A 19,018-nucleotide genomic window follows, 5' to 3' on the forward strand; every position below is an offset into this window, starting at 1 on the left:
TGAAAATGACATATAAATCAGAAGAAAGCTAACTCTTTGGATGATAGGATGCCCAGCAGAGGCTGAAGATTGAGTGGACCTATCTTTCTATTCAGGATGTATACAAAGCCAGTAAGAGAATGGTAATCTGACAATGATGCAACACAAACTACAGCTGTGCCAGAATTGCAACTGCAAAAATTTTACTTGGACCACTTTTGTAGCTGGATACAATGTACAATGCCGTCTCCAAAGTTCTATTTAATGAGATAACTTACAACGACAATTATAGATCACAGTCAGTCATCCACAACAGTATTTTCTGATCAATCTGGTCATTACCTGGGCAGTCTGTTTGGACAAGAGTTCCTTTCGTTCTTTCCCGTAGTCCAGTACCTTTCTCTGTCGTTGCTGCACCATACCCGCGTCTCTCTCAAGATCCTGCACCTTTTTTTGACGCTGCTGGCCAGTGCTGAGGTCTGCTGTTGTGCTTGATGATATTTTCCCATCTCTGACAGCCGTGCCATCTTTACCCTTGGCAGCCTGAACAAAAAAAAAAAATTGTAGACACAAAAAGCTTGAATAACCCAGTGGGTAAGACAGCATCTCTGGAGAAAAGAAAAGAACGTTTCGGGACGAGGCCCTTCTTCAGATAGAGTCAGGGGAGAGGGAACCAAGAAATATGAAACGGTGCATAGGACAAATTATTAAAAGATATGCAAAAGGACAGATCAAAGCCAGCAACGATGATCAAGGAAAGGTGGAGACTACAATGGTCCATTGTTGGCTGTGGTACTAGTACGACGACTAGGGTGGGGAGAGACAGAGGTAGAGGGGATGCAAGAGTTACATGAAGCCAGAGAAATCAATATTCATACCTCTTGGTTGCAAGTTTCCCAAGCTAAATATGAGATGCTGTTCCTCCAATTTGCATTTGGCCTCATTCTGACAGTGAAGGAGGCCCAGGACAGAAAGGTCAATATGGGAATGAGAAGGGGAGGTAAAGTTGGCAACCAGGAGATCGCGCCAGCTTAGGCAGATAACCAGTTTCATAAAGCAATGCCAATAATTGGAAAACAATACAAATAATTGGGACAATAACAAATTAATTCATTATAAAGGATAAATACCTGGTTATTAATACTATCTTTTTTTCCAGAGGAAGCAGGAGTCTGAGACTGTTGAAGAGGTGTGGAGTGCATTGAACCTTTCACAGGGAGTTTCTTGCTTTGTGGGAGTAACATTGACAAAAATGAGCCAGCTTTAGTCTGAGAGGGCATTGGAGAGGAGGTCCTTTGACTTGACATCAAATCTCTACAAATAAACAGCAAAATCAGAACCTATAGACCATAGTTAACCTGAGTTAGCACGCAGCAAGACACGAACATGACACCTAGAGACCATACTCTGTCAAATCTCAAAGTGTCACGAAATGTATTCTAAATGAAGAAAAAGACATTACCAAACTGTCGTAGATTATCAGCAGAAAATATTGACACTGCAGGACCAAGGCAATTTCTAGGTAAAGATGTAAATGAGTGGGAATAAAAACACAGTCACAGGTCCTTGGTTCAAATGAGCCCAGGTTTGCTTTCCGACATATATCTGTGATGTTGCATTAAAGAGGAAAGGTGTCTGGGTGCTCCACTCGCTGATATCATCATTAAAAAGCTACCTGGAAAACTGGGGCAGCCAGTCTTGCATCTACTGCATTCAAAAAGCCTGTCAAAGCTTCCAACGTAAATTTCCATATTTCCTTACGACATAGAATGAGCCATTCGGACACCAAGTGTATGCCAGATCAAAAGCAATCCCACTCATCTAATTTTCCCTGCAGCCCCTTTTTCCCAAATTCCCATTCCATCCATACTACTTTCCTGAAAACAAAGTACCTTTGATGCATTGCCACTTTTGTAATGAAGCAAATACAGCTGCCAATCTCCTGACAACAATTTTTTTGTTGGGACAATTTACAGCAGCTAATTAACTTATTAGCCTGCACCTCTTTGGGTTGGGGAAAGAAAACAGAACACCCACAGAAATCTCATGCGGTCACAAGAAGAACAAGCACACTCCACACAAATGGCACCAGAGGCAAGGATTCCATACCGTGACTCTCGAGTAGTGAGCAGCATCACTACCAGCTATGCCCCAGTGCCACGCATTATGTGTAAGTACACACGGGATGAAGCAAAACGTATGGCCAATATCACCGGAGTTTACACCCTCATTGAAGGAATCAAGACATTTTATTCCATTTAATTATTTTGCTTGATAAAATGATATCAAGCTTGTCCAACTAACAATACACACAGCAAGCTGCACCCTCCCCCCCCCCCCTTGGACTACAACAAATGTAATCCTTTATAATGATTACTGTATAAGACTCACAGGTATAAGACTCACAGTTCAGAATCTCCCAACCGGTCCATGTTCTGTACATAGTAGGGTAACTTATGGTGAATCATCTCTTCCTCTTTCTTCGTCCTTGGTTCTGCTTGCATAGCAAACAACTAGGGCACAACATGAAACATACAGTAAACTAATGAATTTTTAAAAACGTAGAAATTTCTCAGCGGGGTGAGCTTCACTGGCATTTACCGCCCATCTCTAATTGCCCTTGAAGTCCTGTGCTAAATGGCATTGAGTTATGTATCAACTACAAAAGCCGAAAACAATGCAGAAGGACATGTGTGATTTCTGCAATTGGACTTGCTTTTCCAGTCCTCAGCGGCCCAGTTCCCATTCTCAATCTCCAGGCTCTCACATCCCCATCCCAACCCACCTGTCACCAGCCCTAGGATTGGCAACTGCTTTCTGCACACAATACACTTAGCATTGATGGGACTACCTATCAGCAGCTCTAGGTGTCTGCAGCTCTGACCCCAGAATATAGCCATGCTGATTACAGCTACAGCTGTCCTTAGCCTCTCCACCCCCAGAAAAAAGGCTTTTCCATCCTCACCTCACCAGCTCCAGACCTCTGCAGAATAAAACATTACCTTCTGCCACAAAGCTTCATTTTCTTCCTGCAACTGGCAGCGTCTCTGGACCTCTTCATCAAAGCTCAGCAACACAGGAACAGGTGATGGCGTTAAAGTGAAAACTAACCAAGCATGTCAATTCTCAGTTTAAGATTTAAGGTGAAATTACACTCAGTTTTGGTAGGCATGTTTACATTTTCAAGAATTACCTCGGTCTCTGGCAGTGTCTCCATGGAATACCACTGCACTACGGTCATGCGCTGCTGCTCTGACCTCAATTTCCCAATTGTATACAAGCTTAGAATAAACTTGGGGAACAGCATATCAATCACAAGGCACATCACAGCCTTGCAGAGGCAACGCTAAGTTTCAGCTGTTGATTGCTATCTGCACTTTTACCTCCTCGATGCACACTTTTGCCTTTACTTGTCCAATTACTGTTCGATGTTACTATTTTGTTTCCATGCACTCCTCTGTAAACCTTTTATTTTTGACCATTCCAGTTTGGATGAAATGTTAATCGCCTCTCTCCACAGATGCTGCTCAACATGTTTGGTATTTGCAGCGTTTATTTTATTTCTATCCTGTTGTGCTCCCGTTCTCTGGATGCAAATTTCAATAATTAATTATGTTCTTCCATTATTTTTTGTAATTTTCCATTACATTCTAATTATAAATATATATCGTTAAGGCTTGGGCGACTATATATATATTTGCTGGAACATGTATTGGGACTACAACTATTTATCAGATATTATTAAGTTGAATGGAATGGAAAAAGTTAGTGCTGATATCTTAACTATATACTATAGACAGCAGCTAAGAAACTGTTACAGCTAACCCCCATTCTAAAAGGGGCTGTTCAAGAAATGGCAATATTGTGATTTTCCAAGTCAACTGCACATGCGTCAAGAAACACAAGCTGAAAACTAAAATGTCTCTAGATTTTTCACATAAATTCAGAGAGCTAATTTTATTGAGAATCTCAAATTTTTGGGGAATGATTCGTGAATTCTGTTATGTCGTATTTCCATTACCTGATCAGCCCTAATACAGGGGTCACCTGCATTTTTAAGTTACTTGGACTTCAGTCTGCTGCTAGCTATTGTGGCACCCTGCCTGTGTGATCGACAAGAGCAAAAAAATGGTTTCCCAGTTACAATGTAAAAAGGATATGCATGCACTGAAAAAGCACACTCAGAAAGTTGTGCAGTGATACCAGGAATGTCTCTGCCCACTGCTTAGAGAAATAGGTGGCAAACACCTGGTTCTGGTCTGGATTTGGAATGTAGGGAAGAACAAACCATTCCTTCCATTCTGGCTGGTTCTGCAATTCCAAGGCAAGTTTCTGGAAGAATTCCTGAGTTTTTTCAATCCTATTGGACTGCAATAAAAAAAAGAGGAAAACAATTACTTTGCTTCAGTCCCCTGCTCTCAAATGTATACTCCCACCATCGAAACACATCATTGAAATAGAGAGTCGACTTTAAAATAGAAATGCAGAACTCAGAAATACCCTATACAATACAAAGACAGGAAAGTGTTCTTGTTTAAGGTTTGGGCAAAGTAACCAGTATTGATTGTCTAGCAAAATTGAGACCTGTGCTCCCATGCACAAGACCAAAGGGTGGTTAAGAGAATCAATTCCAGGTTATGGTGAAGCAAAACTTCTCCCACCCCACCACCCCCATCTTCCCCCCCCCCCCCCCCCCCCCCCCCCACCAATACCCCCCCCCCCCCCCCCACCCGCCCCCTCTCCTCTCCCTCTCCAACCCTATTCTAACTAGCACCAGGACTGGTAAGTCCTAGTTCTGAGACTGCTCTGCAATTGTAATTACTGGAGCAAGCTCCGGGGTGAGTGTGGGATGACCCTTACTGACAGCACATGGGGAAACCACTTGGCTAGCTTCAGGACAATTAGGCAAAGTGGGACTTCATGTGTGATGATCATCAAAGCCATCTTTTGAGTGGGGGCAGGAGGCAACCCCCTGGCAGCATGTTACTGGCCAGCTATCAAACACCCAAAGCTCATGGATCATAAATCCAAAACCACTACTCTGCATATACCAGTGACAATAAAATAACGTGGCACAAACCAGGTGCATTAATCAGCCGTGTGAATTAACTGATCTCTGCCAGGGCAATACTCAAACCCTCTGTACTGAGGAGACGATATGATAATGTTCCTGATCATAACTTGATGAGAGGGGTGAAGTATCCAAGGAAATAAGTCCAGCGCAGAAAGTGACCAGTAAGATGAGATTCAGTAGAGGGCAATGGGGTTGTCTGTATATTTTTCAGAAGAGGAAGTGCACATTCCTCAACTCTGTAGGCAGAACAGTGAAAGCAGTGGCTCACCGCCAACCTTCCTTTTCCTCCTTCCTTTCTCTTTCCCGAATGATTAAACTGTAACTCAACTTCACTTTCTTTCTTCTCAGGAAAAGGCACTTGCAAATCAAGAATACAGTGAGTGAATTTCATTTTCACCTGTGTTATCAAACATTCCCAGGAGATATAAAGCAAGGGCCAAATAGCTGGACACCGGATTATACTTTAATGGTTGGAATTGCATACCTTGACAGCATGGATCAGAACTCTGGTAAAGACAAAAGATCAGTTACCTGAACAGTATGTACCAGATAGTAACGGTACAGGCTGGTTTTCAGCTTGTTAACAGTGTGTCGATACGTATCCTCCAGCCTTCGAAATAGGCGACGATCAAGGTAGCTCCAATATTCCCGCAATCCATTGAGATCGAATGCCTGAACCAAATGCTGCAAATGCTCAACAATTTTATCTACCTGAAAAGAGGTATAAAGGTCATGTCACCTGTTTAAGTTTTATTTTATTTGCACTGATGTATTGACTTCTTAACACTTTGAATAACATCAGTCATTCAAAGCTTTTCACTGTACCTCAGTATACATGACAATAAACTAAACTGTCCTTCACCTTGAGATAGACACAAAAAGCTGGAGTAACTCAGCGGGTCACACAGCATCTCTCAAGAAAAGGAATAGGTGATGCTTCAGGTCGAGTTCCCTTCTTCAGACTGATAGTCAGGGGAAAGGGAAATTAGAGATATAAACAGCACATAGAACAAAAGCAAAAAACAATGATGATCAAGGTAAAGTAGAGCCCACAATGGTCCATTGTTGGTTGTGAGATAGGTGATAACAAGTTATACAGACATTGAAACTCCAACAGGACGACATTGAAACTAGTACGAGGATTAGGGTGTGGGAGGGACAGAGAGATAGGGGTTACTTGAAGTTGGAGAAATCAATATTCATGCCACTGGGTTGTAAGTTGCCCAAGAAAAATATGAGGTGCTGTTCCTCCAATTTGAGTTTGGCCTCACTCTGACAATGAACCAGTATGGGAATGGGAAGGGGAGTTAAAGTGTTTGGCAAACGGAATATCATGTAGGCCAAGGCGGTCTAAGTGAAATTGTTCAGCGAAATTATCGCCTTCACTTTGCAGGACTATACAGGCACGTAGTAGTACCTTTCCAAATGTCTTTAAAAAAAATTATAATTGATCTGCTTCAACCACCTCACTGAATGAATGAATTAATACGTTTATTGTCATTGCACAATACTGTGCAACAAAATTCCATTACATCTCCTCCAGTTAAAAAAAATACAAACACGACAACCATTTGACACATATTCTGTGTAACCTCGATTCTCCAGCATCTGCAGTTCCCTCTTAAAAACCATTTGACACATATGTACACTTATTAGTAAAATAATAAATAAGTATTTAAAAAGAATTAAAAAGAATTTGGCAGCATTTCTTGGAATTACATTTTGCTTCCCCAGTGTTCTCTGTTGGAATTAAGCTCTTTTATCGCACATGGGTAGAAACTATTTTAGAGACCTGAATCGCCTCCCAGAGGGTAGCAGAGTGAAAAGGTGGTTGGCAGGGTGGGATGTGTCCTGCTTGATATTTGTGGCCCGGCGCAAGCATCGGGCCCTATATATATCATCCAAGGAGGGCAGTTGAGCGTTTGTAATGCTTTGTGCAGTTTTTATAATTCCCTGCAGCGCCCTCCTCTCAGCCACAGTACAGCTTGATAGGATTTAGGAGAGGATACCACGGAGCATCGGTAGAAAGCAGCAGCGGCATCGGGCCCTCCGCGATATATACAGCCGCTGATGTGACTTCTTCACGAGAGGACGGTGTTCATTTGCCATTTGAGGTCCTGGGAGATGTTTATTCCCAGGAACTTAAAGCCAGTGACTCTCTCCACCATGTCTCCTTTGATGTATAACGGAGCAGGTTCCTCTCTCCTCTTCCTCCTGAAGTCAACGACCAGTTCTTTTGTCTCACTGGCAGCTAATTCTAGATAACCACAACCGCCTGTGTTGAAAACTCACCCTTTAAAGATTGTCTGAACCTTCTTCATAGCTACTGTCCAAAAGAAAAGTTTGTATTGGCACCCAAAGATGCATTATCCTTTCCTTGCAACACTAGTTTATGTCAGCTGTATCCTGGGTAACAATACCCAAGATCTTCAGTTTGAAGATTTTAGTAATCCAGGCTGATTTTCTTGTGCAGTAGTGCGTGTTACTGAGTGAACACCTCTCAGAGATACATGAAGGATACGATGACACTATCTGTAAACAAACTGACAACAATACAATTGCACTGGTCAACATTTATCACTTAATTAGACCAAAAGAGATTTGGTTGATATCATATTGTTGTCGGAAGACTGGCAGCTACATTTCCGATATTGCAAGAGTGACAATGCTTCTAAGTTACTTTGCTGACAGGAAAACAGTTTGCGATTTCCTTAGCAATAAAATGGCTTAAAAAAGGCAGTTAAAGATATAGCATTATATTGTCCTTCAACAAAAAGATAAAAAATGCAAGATATGTGACCCGAATCATCATGACATTAATGCTCAGGTTCAGCAACTACGAGGAACTGAGCTACTTTGCGAAGACTACACAACATCATGCCTGGGACTGATCCTGTGTACCCAGACCATACAACACACCTGGGACAAAGCAATTGGTTCAAACAGGTTTTAAGGACACAGCCAAGTAGACCATCGGGTCCAGATGTTTTGCTAAGGATTCACCCTCATGAGGGATATTCTGACATTGTCCTTAATAACTGAGATTACAATATCACCAGGGCTACAGGGACCCAAGAAGGCATATCTGTGTCCTCCCTTTTGAAACGAGTGTCAAAAACATAAGCTTGTCCGGGATGATGCCTCACTGTCGCTTGAGCCGTCACTGGTTTTGCCTTGTAGGAAGTAATGGCATGTAAGCCCTACCACAGCTGACAAACATCTATCTCATCCTCCAGTTTATTTCTTGCACTGTAGATGTAACATAATACTGTACACTTCATTTCCCTTTTCCAACTACCTGTTGTACTTTGGAATGATTTGATTGTACTCATGTATGGTATGATTTATCTGGATAGCATACGAAAAAAAAGTTGTTCTTTATACCTCAGTACATGTGATAATAATAAACTGATACCGAGGGACAGAAGGAGACAACTAGTGATTATATCACATTAGAGATGGGAGTAATTTGCAGAGGAAGATTCACAGAATGTGCAGGTTGATGAGAGTAAGTGAAGACAAGGCAAATCCATTCCTGGTTCTGCGAGAGGGGGGAGAAAAGTGAGCTCAGAGATGATATATGGCCACAATTAGAGTCCTTTTCTCTGCGGTAGAGCATAGCTCATAGTTCAGGAAAGACACATCGAGGTAGTGGTAACATATCAGATTAAAAATATGAGAGAACAGAATGGAGTACTTGCAAGAAGCAGTTTTGAGGTGTTAATCACGGTTAATAGGGAGTGAAGTAGCCTGCACCTGATGCTAGCCTAATTTGTGTAATACATCAATAAGTCAAGGAAGGGAAAGGCAGACCACATGAAGGGAAAAATAATCAAAACTTGCAGCAATACTGATGATTTTTTCTATGTGCAGGGAGATAGAATGAGGTAAGGGAATTGTTTATGCCCATAATGGAAACGAAAACAAAATAGTTACAGCTTGGAAACAGGTTCCAAAAGCAATTTATTTTATTCAGAGTGAAGGCCGAGTGACTGTGATCAAAAGGAGTTGAATTTTAGTTTGACATAGCAATGAATAGTGCCTGGTTAGACCTCTGTTCAAGGAAGGGCCCTCAAACCTAAATGCATGTGCAGGAAGATTGGACATCCATGGTGAAAATTAGATGGTTTGGTCCACGAAGCTGCTAGTTGTAAGACATCAAAAGCAATGAGTATACGTGTAGGAAGTGGCCAAACAAAGGCTAGAAAAAAAAAAATCAAAGTATAAAGAAATAAGTTCCACAAGATAAGAGTGAGCCTACTGGGATAAACTGTAGACGCAAAAAACTGAAATAACTCTGTGGGACAGGTAGCATCTCTGGAGAGAAGGAATGGGTGAGGGTTCCGGTCAAGAACCTTTTTCAGATTAGTCTGTAGAGAGGGAAACGAGAGATATAGACGATGAAGTAGAGAGATATAGAACAATTAATGAAAGATATGCAAAAAAGAACAATGAATGAAAGATGTGCAAATATCTTTCCATTACATTATTGTCCATATCTATTGTTTCCCTTTCCCCTGACTAGTCTGAAGAAGGGTCTCGACCCGAAATGTCACCCATTCCTTCGCTCCAGAGATGTTGCCTGTCTCACTGAGTTACCCCAGCTTTTTGTGTCCATCGTGATGATGGGCAAGGAGGCTGGGACAGTGTTGCGGGCTGTAGAAGGAAGAACTCCAAAGATCAGCACCTCTCCGTGAAGGGATGGTCCAGAGCAAAGATGCTAGAGGAGCGGCTCCTCTTGTATCTTTGGTCCAGAGTTTGTCAGTGGTCCGGGGAGAGAAGGTGTCAGAGAGCCGGCGAACGGCCTTGACAAGGGAGAAGCCAGCTGAACAGCCAACTATTCTCCCATTCAACTTGCGTGGGTTCGCCGGTGAACAGGGAGCTGCCAGTTCAGAGGGGGGGTGGCGGGGGTGGGGAGACAGAGCTGTCAGTGCCGTCCACTCACTCGGCATCCCTTCTCCTTGTCCGCCTTCATCTCCGCGTCCAGCGCCTTCAGCGTGCTGGTGAACTCCCGGTACAGGAGGTACTCGCGGACCAGCTCGTCAGTGCGCTCCACCGCCGAGGCCATGACTGATGATGACGGCGGGACAGGCCTGGGCCTGACACCCCCTACACTGCCGGCGCAAAGACAGGGTATACGAGACCCGCGTTCTGGCCGCGGTCACTCACTCAGCCCGCCTCCCCCCGCGGCACGTGACGGGGATCCACCAATCGTTCTCCGCGAGACTCATTTCCCCCGTCAGCTGACCCAACGTGATCACCGGTGTCACGTGACCTGGAAAGACCTAGAACGAAAGACTCGGTGGGACTGGCAGCATCTCCAGAGGCAAATCTACAGTGATCAGCAATTCGATGCTGCCTTTTCAACAGGCGCATGAAACAATCTGGAACATTTCTCTACACCCACAACAAAGATCCCTCCTCTTTACCCCGTCAACAGTCCAAAGATCCCCACGCATCATCACCAAAACAGAGACTCCTACTCAGCCCACAAGAGAATCCACACTCTCCCCATCTCCAGAGACTCCCATCACTAGAGATCCCCATTCACTGCATCACCAGAACATGACTAAATGCTGCACATTCAATCTATTGTCACATCATGTCTGAAGGTAGACAATACAAGGTCTTTAAGTATAGTAAGACCTGAGTGATCTCCTGGACAAGTGTCGATCGCCTAGATTGGGGTCGGAGAGGAATTTCCCGGATTTTTTTCCCGAATTGGACCTGGGTTTTTATCCGGTTTTTTGCCTCCCCCAGGAGATCACGAGGTTCTTGGGGTGGAGAGGGGTGATAGCGGTATAAAGGGGAGGGTAGTGTCTTGTGTTCTGTGTCTTGTGTCTACTGTTTGTGGGTAAGTGTGTCTGTTTAGTGTTCAGCCATGAGCGAATGGCGGTGCGGGCTCGATGGACCTGGTGGTCTGCTCTCGCACCTACTTTCTACTTTCTATGTTTCTAAGTCACCTGCATCCCAGGGTTCTGAAAGAGATGGCTTTAGAGATTGTGGAGGCATTAGTAGTGATCTTTCAAGAATCACTAGAGTCAGGAGGGGTTCCAGACAATTGGAAAATTGCAAATATTACTCCGCTGTTCAAGATGAGAACCAAACAGAAGAGTGGGAACTATAGGCCGGTTAGCCTGACTTAAGTGGTCGGTAAGATTTTAGAGTCCATTATAGGGTGATTTCACCAAAGGTCAAATGAGCGTAGATCCCCCCTCACGTGACCGAAAATTCTGACTGGAGGACATCTCTCAGTTTGGTACATGTAAGTGAATGGGGAAACACGCACTTTCCCACCCGTTAAAAACATGGAAAACGGCCGATTTTTGAGCTGAAATTTTCTGTGCCGGGGTGACCCTGAAGCACAGCGACCTAAATTTTCAGGCAAAACAAAAGTGGTACAAGAGGGAACTGAAGGTAGAAAGATTTTAGCTGAGTCCATTTAGATCCAAAAATCGGGAATTATCGCATTTGACTAAACATCAAAACTAAGTTAATTGCCTTAGTTTTGATGAAATTTAGATGCTTATGATACCTTCAGTTCCCTCTTGTAAAATAGGCAGTTTCCCCATTCACTTACATGTACCAAACTGAGAGATGTCCTCCAGTCAGAATTTTCGGTCACGTGAGGGGGGATCTACGCTCATTTGACCTTTGGTGAAATCACCCTATATAAGACAACATTTCTGAGTATTTAGATGCTTATGATAAAATAGGCAGAAGTCAACATGGTTTTGTGAAAAGGAGAACTGTTGGAATTCTTCAAGGAAGTAATTAGCAGAAAGAGTCAGAAGAAGATGAGAACCCATGATATCAGAGGGAAGACACTAGCATGGATAGCAGGTTTGCTGGATGGCAGAACGCAGGGTGGCAGCAAAGAGAGATTTTTCTGGTTGGCTGCCACTGACTAGTGTTCTCCAGGGGTCGGTGCTGGGGTCGCTACTCTTCACGTATATCAGTGATTTGTATGAGGGTATTAGAGGCTTGGTGGCGAAGTTTGCAGATGTTACAAAGATAGCAGTCAGGTAATGTAGAGAAAACTGATAGCAAAGTGTGGAGTCATGCATTTTGGTGGCAGGAATAAAGGTGTAGGCCTTTCTACATGGGGAGAGAATTCAGAAATCAAAGGTGCAAAGGGATTTGGGAGTACAGTGCAGGATTCCCCAAAGGATAATTTGCAAGTTGAATCGGTAGTAAGGAAGGTAAATACAATTTATTTCGAGAGGACTAGAATATAAAAAAGGGGATGGTATGTTGAGGCTTTCTCAGGCACTGGCCAGATTGCACTTGGAGTAATATGAGCAGATTTGGGCTCCAAATCTGAGGAAGGATTTGCTGGTGTTAGAAATGGTTCAGATGAGGTTTACGAGAATGATCACAGGAATGATTGGGTTAACATATGATGAGCGTTTGACAGCACTGGGTGTTTAAAAGGATGAGGGGGACCTTGTTGAAACTTACTGAATAGAGAAAGGCCTGGATATAGTGGATGTGGAGAGGATGTTTCCACCAATGGGAATCTCCAGGACTAGAGGCCATGGCCTAAGAATAAAAGTGCATACCTTTAGAAAGGAGATGAGGAGGAATTTGTTTGGTCAGAGGGTGGTGAATCTGTGGAATTCATTGCCACAGAAGGCTGTAGAGGCCAGGTCAATTGATATTTTTAAAGTGGAGATGAATAGATTGTTGATTAGTACAGGTGTCAGGAGTTACAGGGAGAGGGCAGGAGAATGGGTTTGAGAGGGCAAGATAGATCAGTCATGATTGAATAATGGGGTAGACTTGATGGGCCAAATGGCCTTATTTTACACCTATAGTTTATGAGCTATTATTAAAAAATAATTGTTGGTGTCTCATTAGGGGTAATTCAAATCTACAACCAGACTATTTTGTTAAATAATTGAAAACTGACAGTATAAAGACAACATTCTTCTTACTTTTTTCACATAGACAGGTAGACTCTCTACTAATTCTGGATTAAACATCACAGAAAAATCCCATTCCCTACTAGATGACCTTGGATCCTATTGTCCCCACGTCCCCACCAATTCTACCGCTCACCTCCAATCAGCATAATTTACAGTGGCCAATTAACCTATCCTTCACAAAATGTTTAGGCTGTGGGAAGAAACTGGAGCACCCTGGGGAGACCCACACAGTCACAGAGAGTAAGCGCATGCTCCACACAGACAGCATCAGAGGTCAGGATTGTCATTGGACCTGTGAGACCCCAGAGTGCCCTCTTCAATTACAATGTGCCTTTATTTTTTAACCAGTTTTAGTTGTCTTCCAACACATTTGCATCTGGTACTATGGCAACCATCTGCATTTCCAGCAGCAGCTGAAGAATGCTTATGTTGCTGCAATGATCTTGTCAAGATACTTCTGCCACTCCATTCAGCTGCACCGTACCTCTTTCAGGTATGACATCCTACTGCTCAAATATAATTATCAGGGCTGCCAACTCTCATGCTTTGAGCGTGAGAATCACTCATTTGGACAACTTCTCACGCTCTCACGCTGATCACAAATTTCTCACACTCTGTCGGGTGATGGAGAGCCAGGGCTGAAGCAGCGGTGGGAACTGATGCAGGGAGTGGGGCTGGCGAGTGTTTGCGGGGCTGGCAATTCGCTCGCTGCAGAGTCGACTCGCCAGAGTCAAGAGTCCCGAGCCGCCGGAGGTGTCGGAAGCGTTGTGCCGCTGCCGTAGGAGTCTCTGTGCCGAAGACTCTCAAAGGGAGGGGGGGGGGGAGAGAGAGGGGGGGAGAGACAGAGAGAGAGGGGGGGGGAGAGGAGAGTGGGGGAGAGAATGGGGGGAGAGGAGGGAGAGCGAGGGGGGGGAGAGAGATGTGGAGAGAGAGGGGGGGAGAGTGGGGGAGAGAGAGGGTGGATAGAGAGGTAGAGGAGAGAGAGGTAGAGGAGAGAGAGGTAGAGGAGAGAGAGGGGGAGGGGACAGAGAGAGGAGAGAGGGAGAGAGTTAGGTGGGACAGGGGGGTGAGAGGGAGGAGAGAGGGTAGGAGAGAAGAGGGAGAGGGAGGGGGGAGAGAGGGGGGACGGTTGGAGAGGGAGGGTGAGGCAGGGAGAGGGAGAAGGGAAGGAGGGAGAAGGGGGGGGGAGAGAATAAAAGAGAGAGAGAGAGAGGGGGGGCAAAGAGACAGAGGAGAGAGGAGGAGAGAGGGTAGAGAGAGCAAAGGGCAGCGAGGTGGGAGGGAATGTTGGGGCTAGACAGGGGGGCGAGAGAGAGGCGGGGAGGGAGGAGGAGAGAGAGGGGAGAGAGAGGGGGGAGAGAGAGGGGGGAGAGGAGGGGGGGAGAGAGAGGGGAGAGGGGAGGGAGAGTGAGAGGGAGCCGCAGAGGAGAGTGGAGAGGGAGAGAAGAAAGGGGGGGAGGGAGAGGTGGAGGGAGGGGGGGAGAGTTATGGGAAAGAGAGAGGGGGGAGAGAGGGGGTGAGTGAGAGGGGGGGGAGAGATGGGAGGATGAGAGGGGGGGGGAGAGGAGGAGGGAGGGGGGAGAGGGAGGGGAGAGAGGAGGGGGGGAGAGGAGGGGGATGAGAGGAGAGAGCGGAATAGAGGGGGGGGAGAGAGAGAGGGGGGGAGAGGGTGAGAGGGAGGAGGGAGAGAGGGGAAGAGAAACGAGGGAGAGAGAGAGGGGGAGGCAGAGAGAGGCGGAGAGAAAGAGAGAGAGAGAGAGAGGGGGACAGAGAGGGGGGACAGAGAGAGGGGACAGAGAGAGGGAGAGAGAGAGAGAGGGGCAGATAATTCCACACACTCACAAATGTCTGAGAAAACGAATTTCCTTGTCTCCGTTCTAAATGGCTTACCCCTTATTCTTAAACTGTGGCCCCTAGCTCTGGACTCCCCCAACATCGGGAACATGTTTCCTACATCCAGCTTGTCCAAACCTTAACACTTATATGTTTTAATAAGATTCCCTTTCATCCTTCTAAACTCCAGAGTGTGCAAGCCCAGCTGCTTCATTATCTCAGTATATGACAGTCGCGCCATCCCGTGAATTAACCTTGTAGGTTAAACCAACTTTTCAATTAGGCAAGGCAACTTTAGCATTTTCAAACCAACTTTTCAATTAGGCAAGGCAACTTTAGCATTCTCAAACCAACTTTTCAATTAGGCAAGGTAACTTTAGCATTCTCAAACTAACTTTTCAATTAGGCAAGACAACTTTTGCATTCTCAAACCAAAAAAACACTTTTGCATTTTCAAACCAAAAAACACTTTTGCATTTTCAAACTACATTTTTCAAACCACATTAAGGCACTGACAGGTCAGTAAAACCACTCACAATTTGGTAGACATGTTTTCAGTGTTATTTATAACTCAGACTGAGAATTGCAACCTCTCCCCCATCTTGCAGAGAAATGAGGCATCTCCACACTTCTGTGTTTTATAGTCCCCCTGGAAGGTGTATGGCCTTCAGGTGAGAGAATCTCATCATTTTTTAAACATTAATAAGTCTTTTATTTTTCATCAATAGGAAAAATCCTCTTGGCCTGACCAGCGGAGGGGGACTCTGAGTAAGATGGCCAAAAATCACAGCTGTAAGTGGCAGCATTTTTTCTAAAATCAATATACAGTGCAACAGGAAATGGTCAAGATGAGACTTTTGGTAATATACATTATTGAAGCTCATTTTGACCATTAAGCCTCAAATGTAATATTTTAATGAAATTTAAATAAATGTTTGACCAAAAGTTTAATTGATGTTTACCATTTTGTTGGTCATGTTAATCTGATCAATCTTTCATGGGAACAGATGTCCTGTTCTTTGCTAGAACAAGGCAAATATACAATGCTGCTCGATCCGTAGATTTAAAACCTCTGAAGGATATTACCAGAGAAACAATCCCAGAATCTATAACAACATTAACTCAGTCCCAACGATGGCACAGAACAATAGTAACCTTTCAATCAATAAAATCACATTTGTCATGTTCAGCAACAGCTTGAGATCATGCACAGTGCATGTGCATGTGAGCGGTGTGTGCTAGAGCAAAGGTTGTGTTGGACAGAAACAAGTCCATGTCTACGTTGATGCCAATATAAGCTACTTTCATTTGCCTGCATTTAACTGCATATGATAGACCAAAGTCTGTAACATGCTAAGGGTGATCCAGCAGTGAGGACTGCACAGAGCTGGACTGGAGAGGTGAAGAACAACTCCGGGATAACTTGGTGTTGGTAGACTGGGCAATGTCCAAAGACTCGGTAACGGACCAGAATGAATACACCATAGTTGTTACCTACCTTACAATCAAGTGTTCCCCGACCCGAAATCTTGGATGAACTAGGAGATCAAAGTCAAAGTCAATTTTATTCATCACATGCACCCGAAAGTGCAGTGAAATGAATTTGCCAGCAGCGATACAATCCGCAAACTTCTGAGGACCGGATCTCAGGCATTCAAGTCTGATTTAAGAAGTCTAATTATGACCTTGATAAGGCCATCAAAAAAGCTAAAATGGATTTCTGCTCTAAATTGGATAATGAGACGGACATTCTACAGCTGTGGCAGGGCCTACACGCCATTATTAACTACGTGGCAGCTCAAACGATACTGAGGCATCACTCCCAGACGAGATTAATGCGTTTTACCCACACTCCCATAGGGAGAACACTGATGTATCTTCTCAGGCCCCCATAACCCCAAATCGTATTGCAATCTCAATTACTGAGGCCAATGTCAGGAGGGTGAACACTCAGAAAGTAACCAAATCCAGTGGTGTACCTGGTCACATTCTCAAAACCTGTGCAGACCAACTGGCTGGAGTTTTTGTGGACATCTTCAACCTCTCATTACTGAGATTTGAGGTTCCTACCTGGTTTAATAATACATAATACTGGAGCCCAAGTAGAGCAAGATGCCATGTCTCAATGACTACGGTCCGGTGGCACTAACATCCATGGTGATAAAAATACTTTCAGAGTTCTGGCACATTTCAACTCCTATCTCAGCAAGAACCTGGACCCACTACAATTTGCCAAACACCACAATCTCACTAGCTCTTCACTCTGCACGACCACTCAGACAATAAAAACACATACGTTTGGCTGTTGTTCATAGACTACAAATTAGAGTTTGACACCATCGTCCCATCCAAACATATCACCAACCTCAGAGAACTGGGTCTCTATGCATCGCTTTGCAACTGGATCCTCGACTTCCTCATCAAAAAACTCAATTGGTATGAATTGGCAATAACACCTCCTCCTCCATAAACATCGGCACAGAGCACCTCAAGGCTGTGTGCTCAGCTTACTGCTCCACTCATTCTACACCCATGACAATGTAGCCGGGCACAAGTTCCAACTACATCTTTAACTTCTCTGATGATACCACCATTGTGGGACGAATTACTATAATGCTGTGTCAGAGTATAGGAGGGAGTCCTGATTGAATGGTGTCAGCCTATTTGTACTGTATTGGGTTTTTATTTATTGAATTTTTTTTTGTTTGTTTACTACATCCATCAATTGTGTACTGTCAGGACATATGACAATAAAACACTTCACTCTTGACTCAAGATTTTGGGAGGAGGAACAGCATACTCATTGAAGGTTAGATGTTAGAATTTACAAACAGCACTGAGGTTGCAAAGAATGCAGTGTTGCAGTACAAATGAATGGTATTGTGATATACTGCATCTATTTACTTGTACAGAAAATAACACCTAGTAGACAGAAAATGCTGGAGTAACACAGCGGGTGAGGCAGCATCTCTGGAGAGGAATGGCCGACATTTTGAGTGGAGACCCTTCTTCAGACTGATGTCAGGGGAGGGGGCGGGACAAAATAGATGTAGGCGGAGACAGGAAGATTAGTGGGAGATCCGGGAAGGGGAGGGGATGGAGAGAGAAAGCAAGGGCTATCTGAAGTTGCAAAAGTCATTGTTCATACCGCTGGGGTGTAAACTACTCAATCGAAATATGAGGTACTGTTCCTCCAATTTGCACTGTGCTTCACTCTGACAATGGAGGAGGCCCAGGACAGAAAGGTCAGATTGGGATTGGGGAGGGAAGTTGCAGTGCTGGGCCAGTGGGAGATCAGGTTAAGACGGACTGAGCGGAGGTGTTCAACGAAGCGATAGCTGAGCCTGCATTTAGTCTCGTCGATGTAGAGGAGTTGATACCTGGTACAGCGGACACAGTAGATGTGGTTGGAGGAGGTGCAAATGAACCTCTGCCTCACCTGGAAAGATTGTTTGGGTCCTTGGATGTAGTCGAGGAGGGAGGTAAAAGGGCAGGTGTTCCATCTCCTGCGGCTGCAGGGGAACGTATCAGGGGAGGGGGTGGTTTGGATGGGAAGGGATGAGTTGACCAGGGAGTTTCGAAGGGAACGGTCGATGTGGAAAGCAGAAAGGGGTGGAGATGGGAAGATGTGGCCAGTAGTGGGATCCTGTTGGAGGTGGCGAAAATGTTGGGGGATTATATGTTGTATGTGACAGTTGATGGGGAGGAAGGTGAGGACAAGGGGGACTCTGTCCTCATTACGAATTTGGGGAGGGGGAGTAAGAGCGGAGCTCCCAAGCCACCATTTGCAGTAAGTAGTGCCTTTCAACATCAAGCCAAAGCACCCACGCCACCATTTGCAGTAAGTAATGCCTTTTAACTTCAAGCCAAAGCACCCAAGCCACCATTTGCAGTAAGTAGTGCCTTTCAACTTCAAGCCAAAGCACCCACGCCACCATTTGCAGTAAGTAATGCCTTTCAATTTCATGCCACCATTTGCAGTAAGTAGTGACTTTCACTTTCAAGCCAATGCACCCACGTCAACATTTGCAGTAAGTAATGCCTTTTAACTTCAAGCCAAAGGACCCAGGCCACCATTTGCAGTAAGTAGTGCCTTTTAACTTCAAGCCAAAGCACCCAAGCCACCATTTGCAGTAAGTAGTGCCTATCAACTTCAAGCCAAAGCACCCAAGCCACCATTTGCAGTAAGTAGTGCCTTTCAACT

The 19,018-nt window shown here is 44.6% G+C and overlaps 1 protein-coding gene across 1 annotated transcript in view; it reads right to left on the minus strand.

Moving 5' to 3' along the window:
• The window catches only part of wdr91 (WD repeat domain 91), a 30,276-nt gene extending 20,037 nt beyond the window's left edge, over positions 1-10,239 (minus strand). The window contains exons 1-7 of the mRNA XM_055650396.1: positions 9,999-10,239; positions 5,585-5,764; positions 4,140-4,347; positions 2,982-3,064; positions 2,386-2,492; positions 1,110-1,293; positions 322-522 (exon numbers count right to left, since the gene is read on the minus strand). Of these exons, the coding sequence (XP_055506371.1) occupies positions 322-522; positions 1,110-1,293; positions 2,386-2,492; positions 2,982-3,064; positions 4,140-4,347; positions 5,585-5,764; positions 9,999-10,121 (1,086 nt within the window). The 5' untranslated portion in view covers positions 10,122-10,239. The remainder of the gene's footprint in view (positions 1-321; positions 523-1,109; positions 1,294-2,385; positions 2,493-2,981; positions 3,065-4,139; positions 4,348-5,584; positions 5,765-9,998) is intronic.
• Between the last annotated feature and the right edge of the window lie 8,779 nt (positions 10,240-19,018).

This window comes from Leucoraja erinacea, chromosome 19, assembly GCF_028641065.1.
Source record: "Leucoraja erinacea ecotype New England chromosome 19, Leri_hhj_1, whole genome shotgun sequence".
In the NCBI taxonomy this organism is placed as follows: Eukaryota; Metazoa; Chordata; class Chondrichthyes; order Rajiformes; family Rajidae; genus Leucoraja; species Leucoraja erinaceus.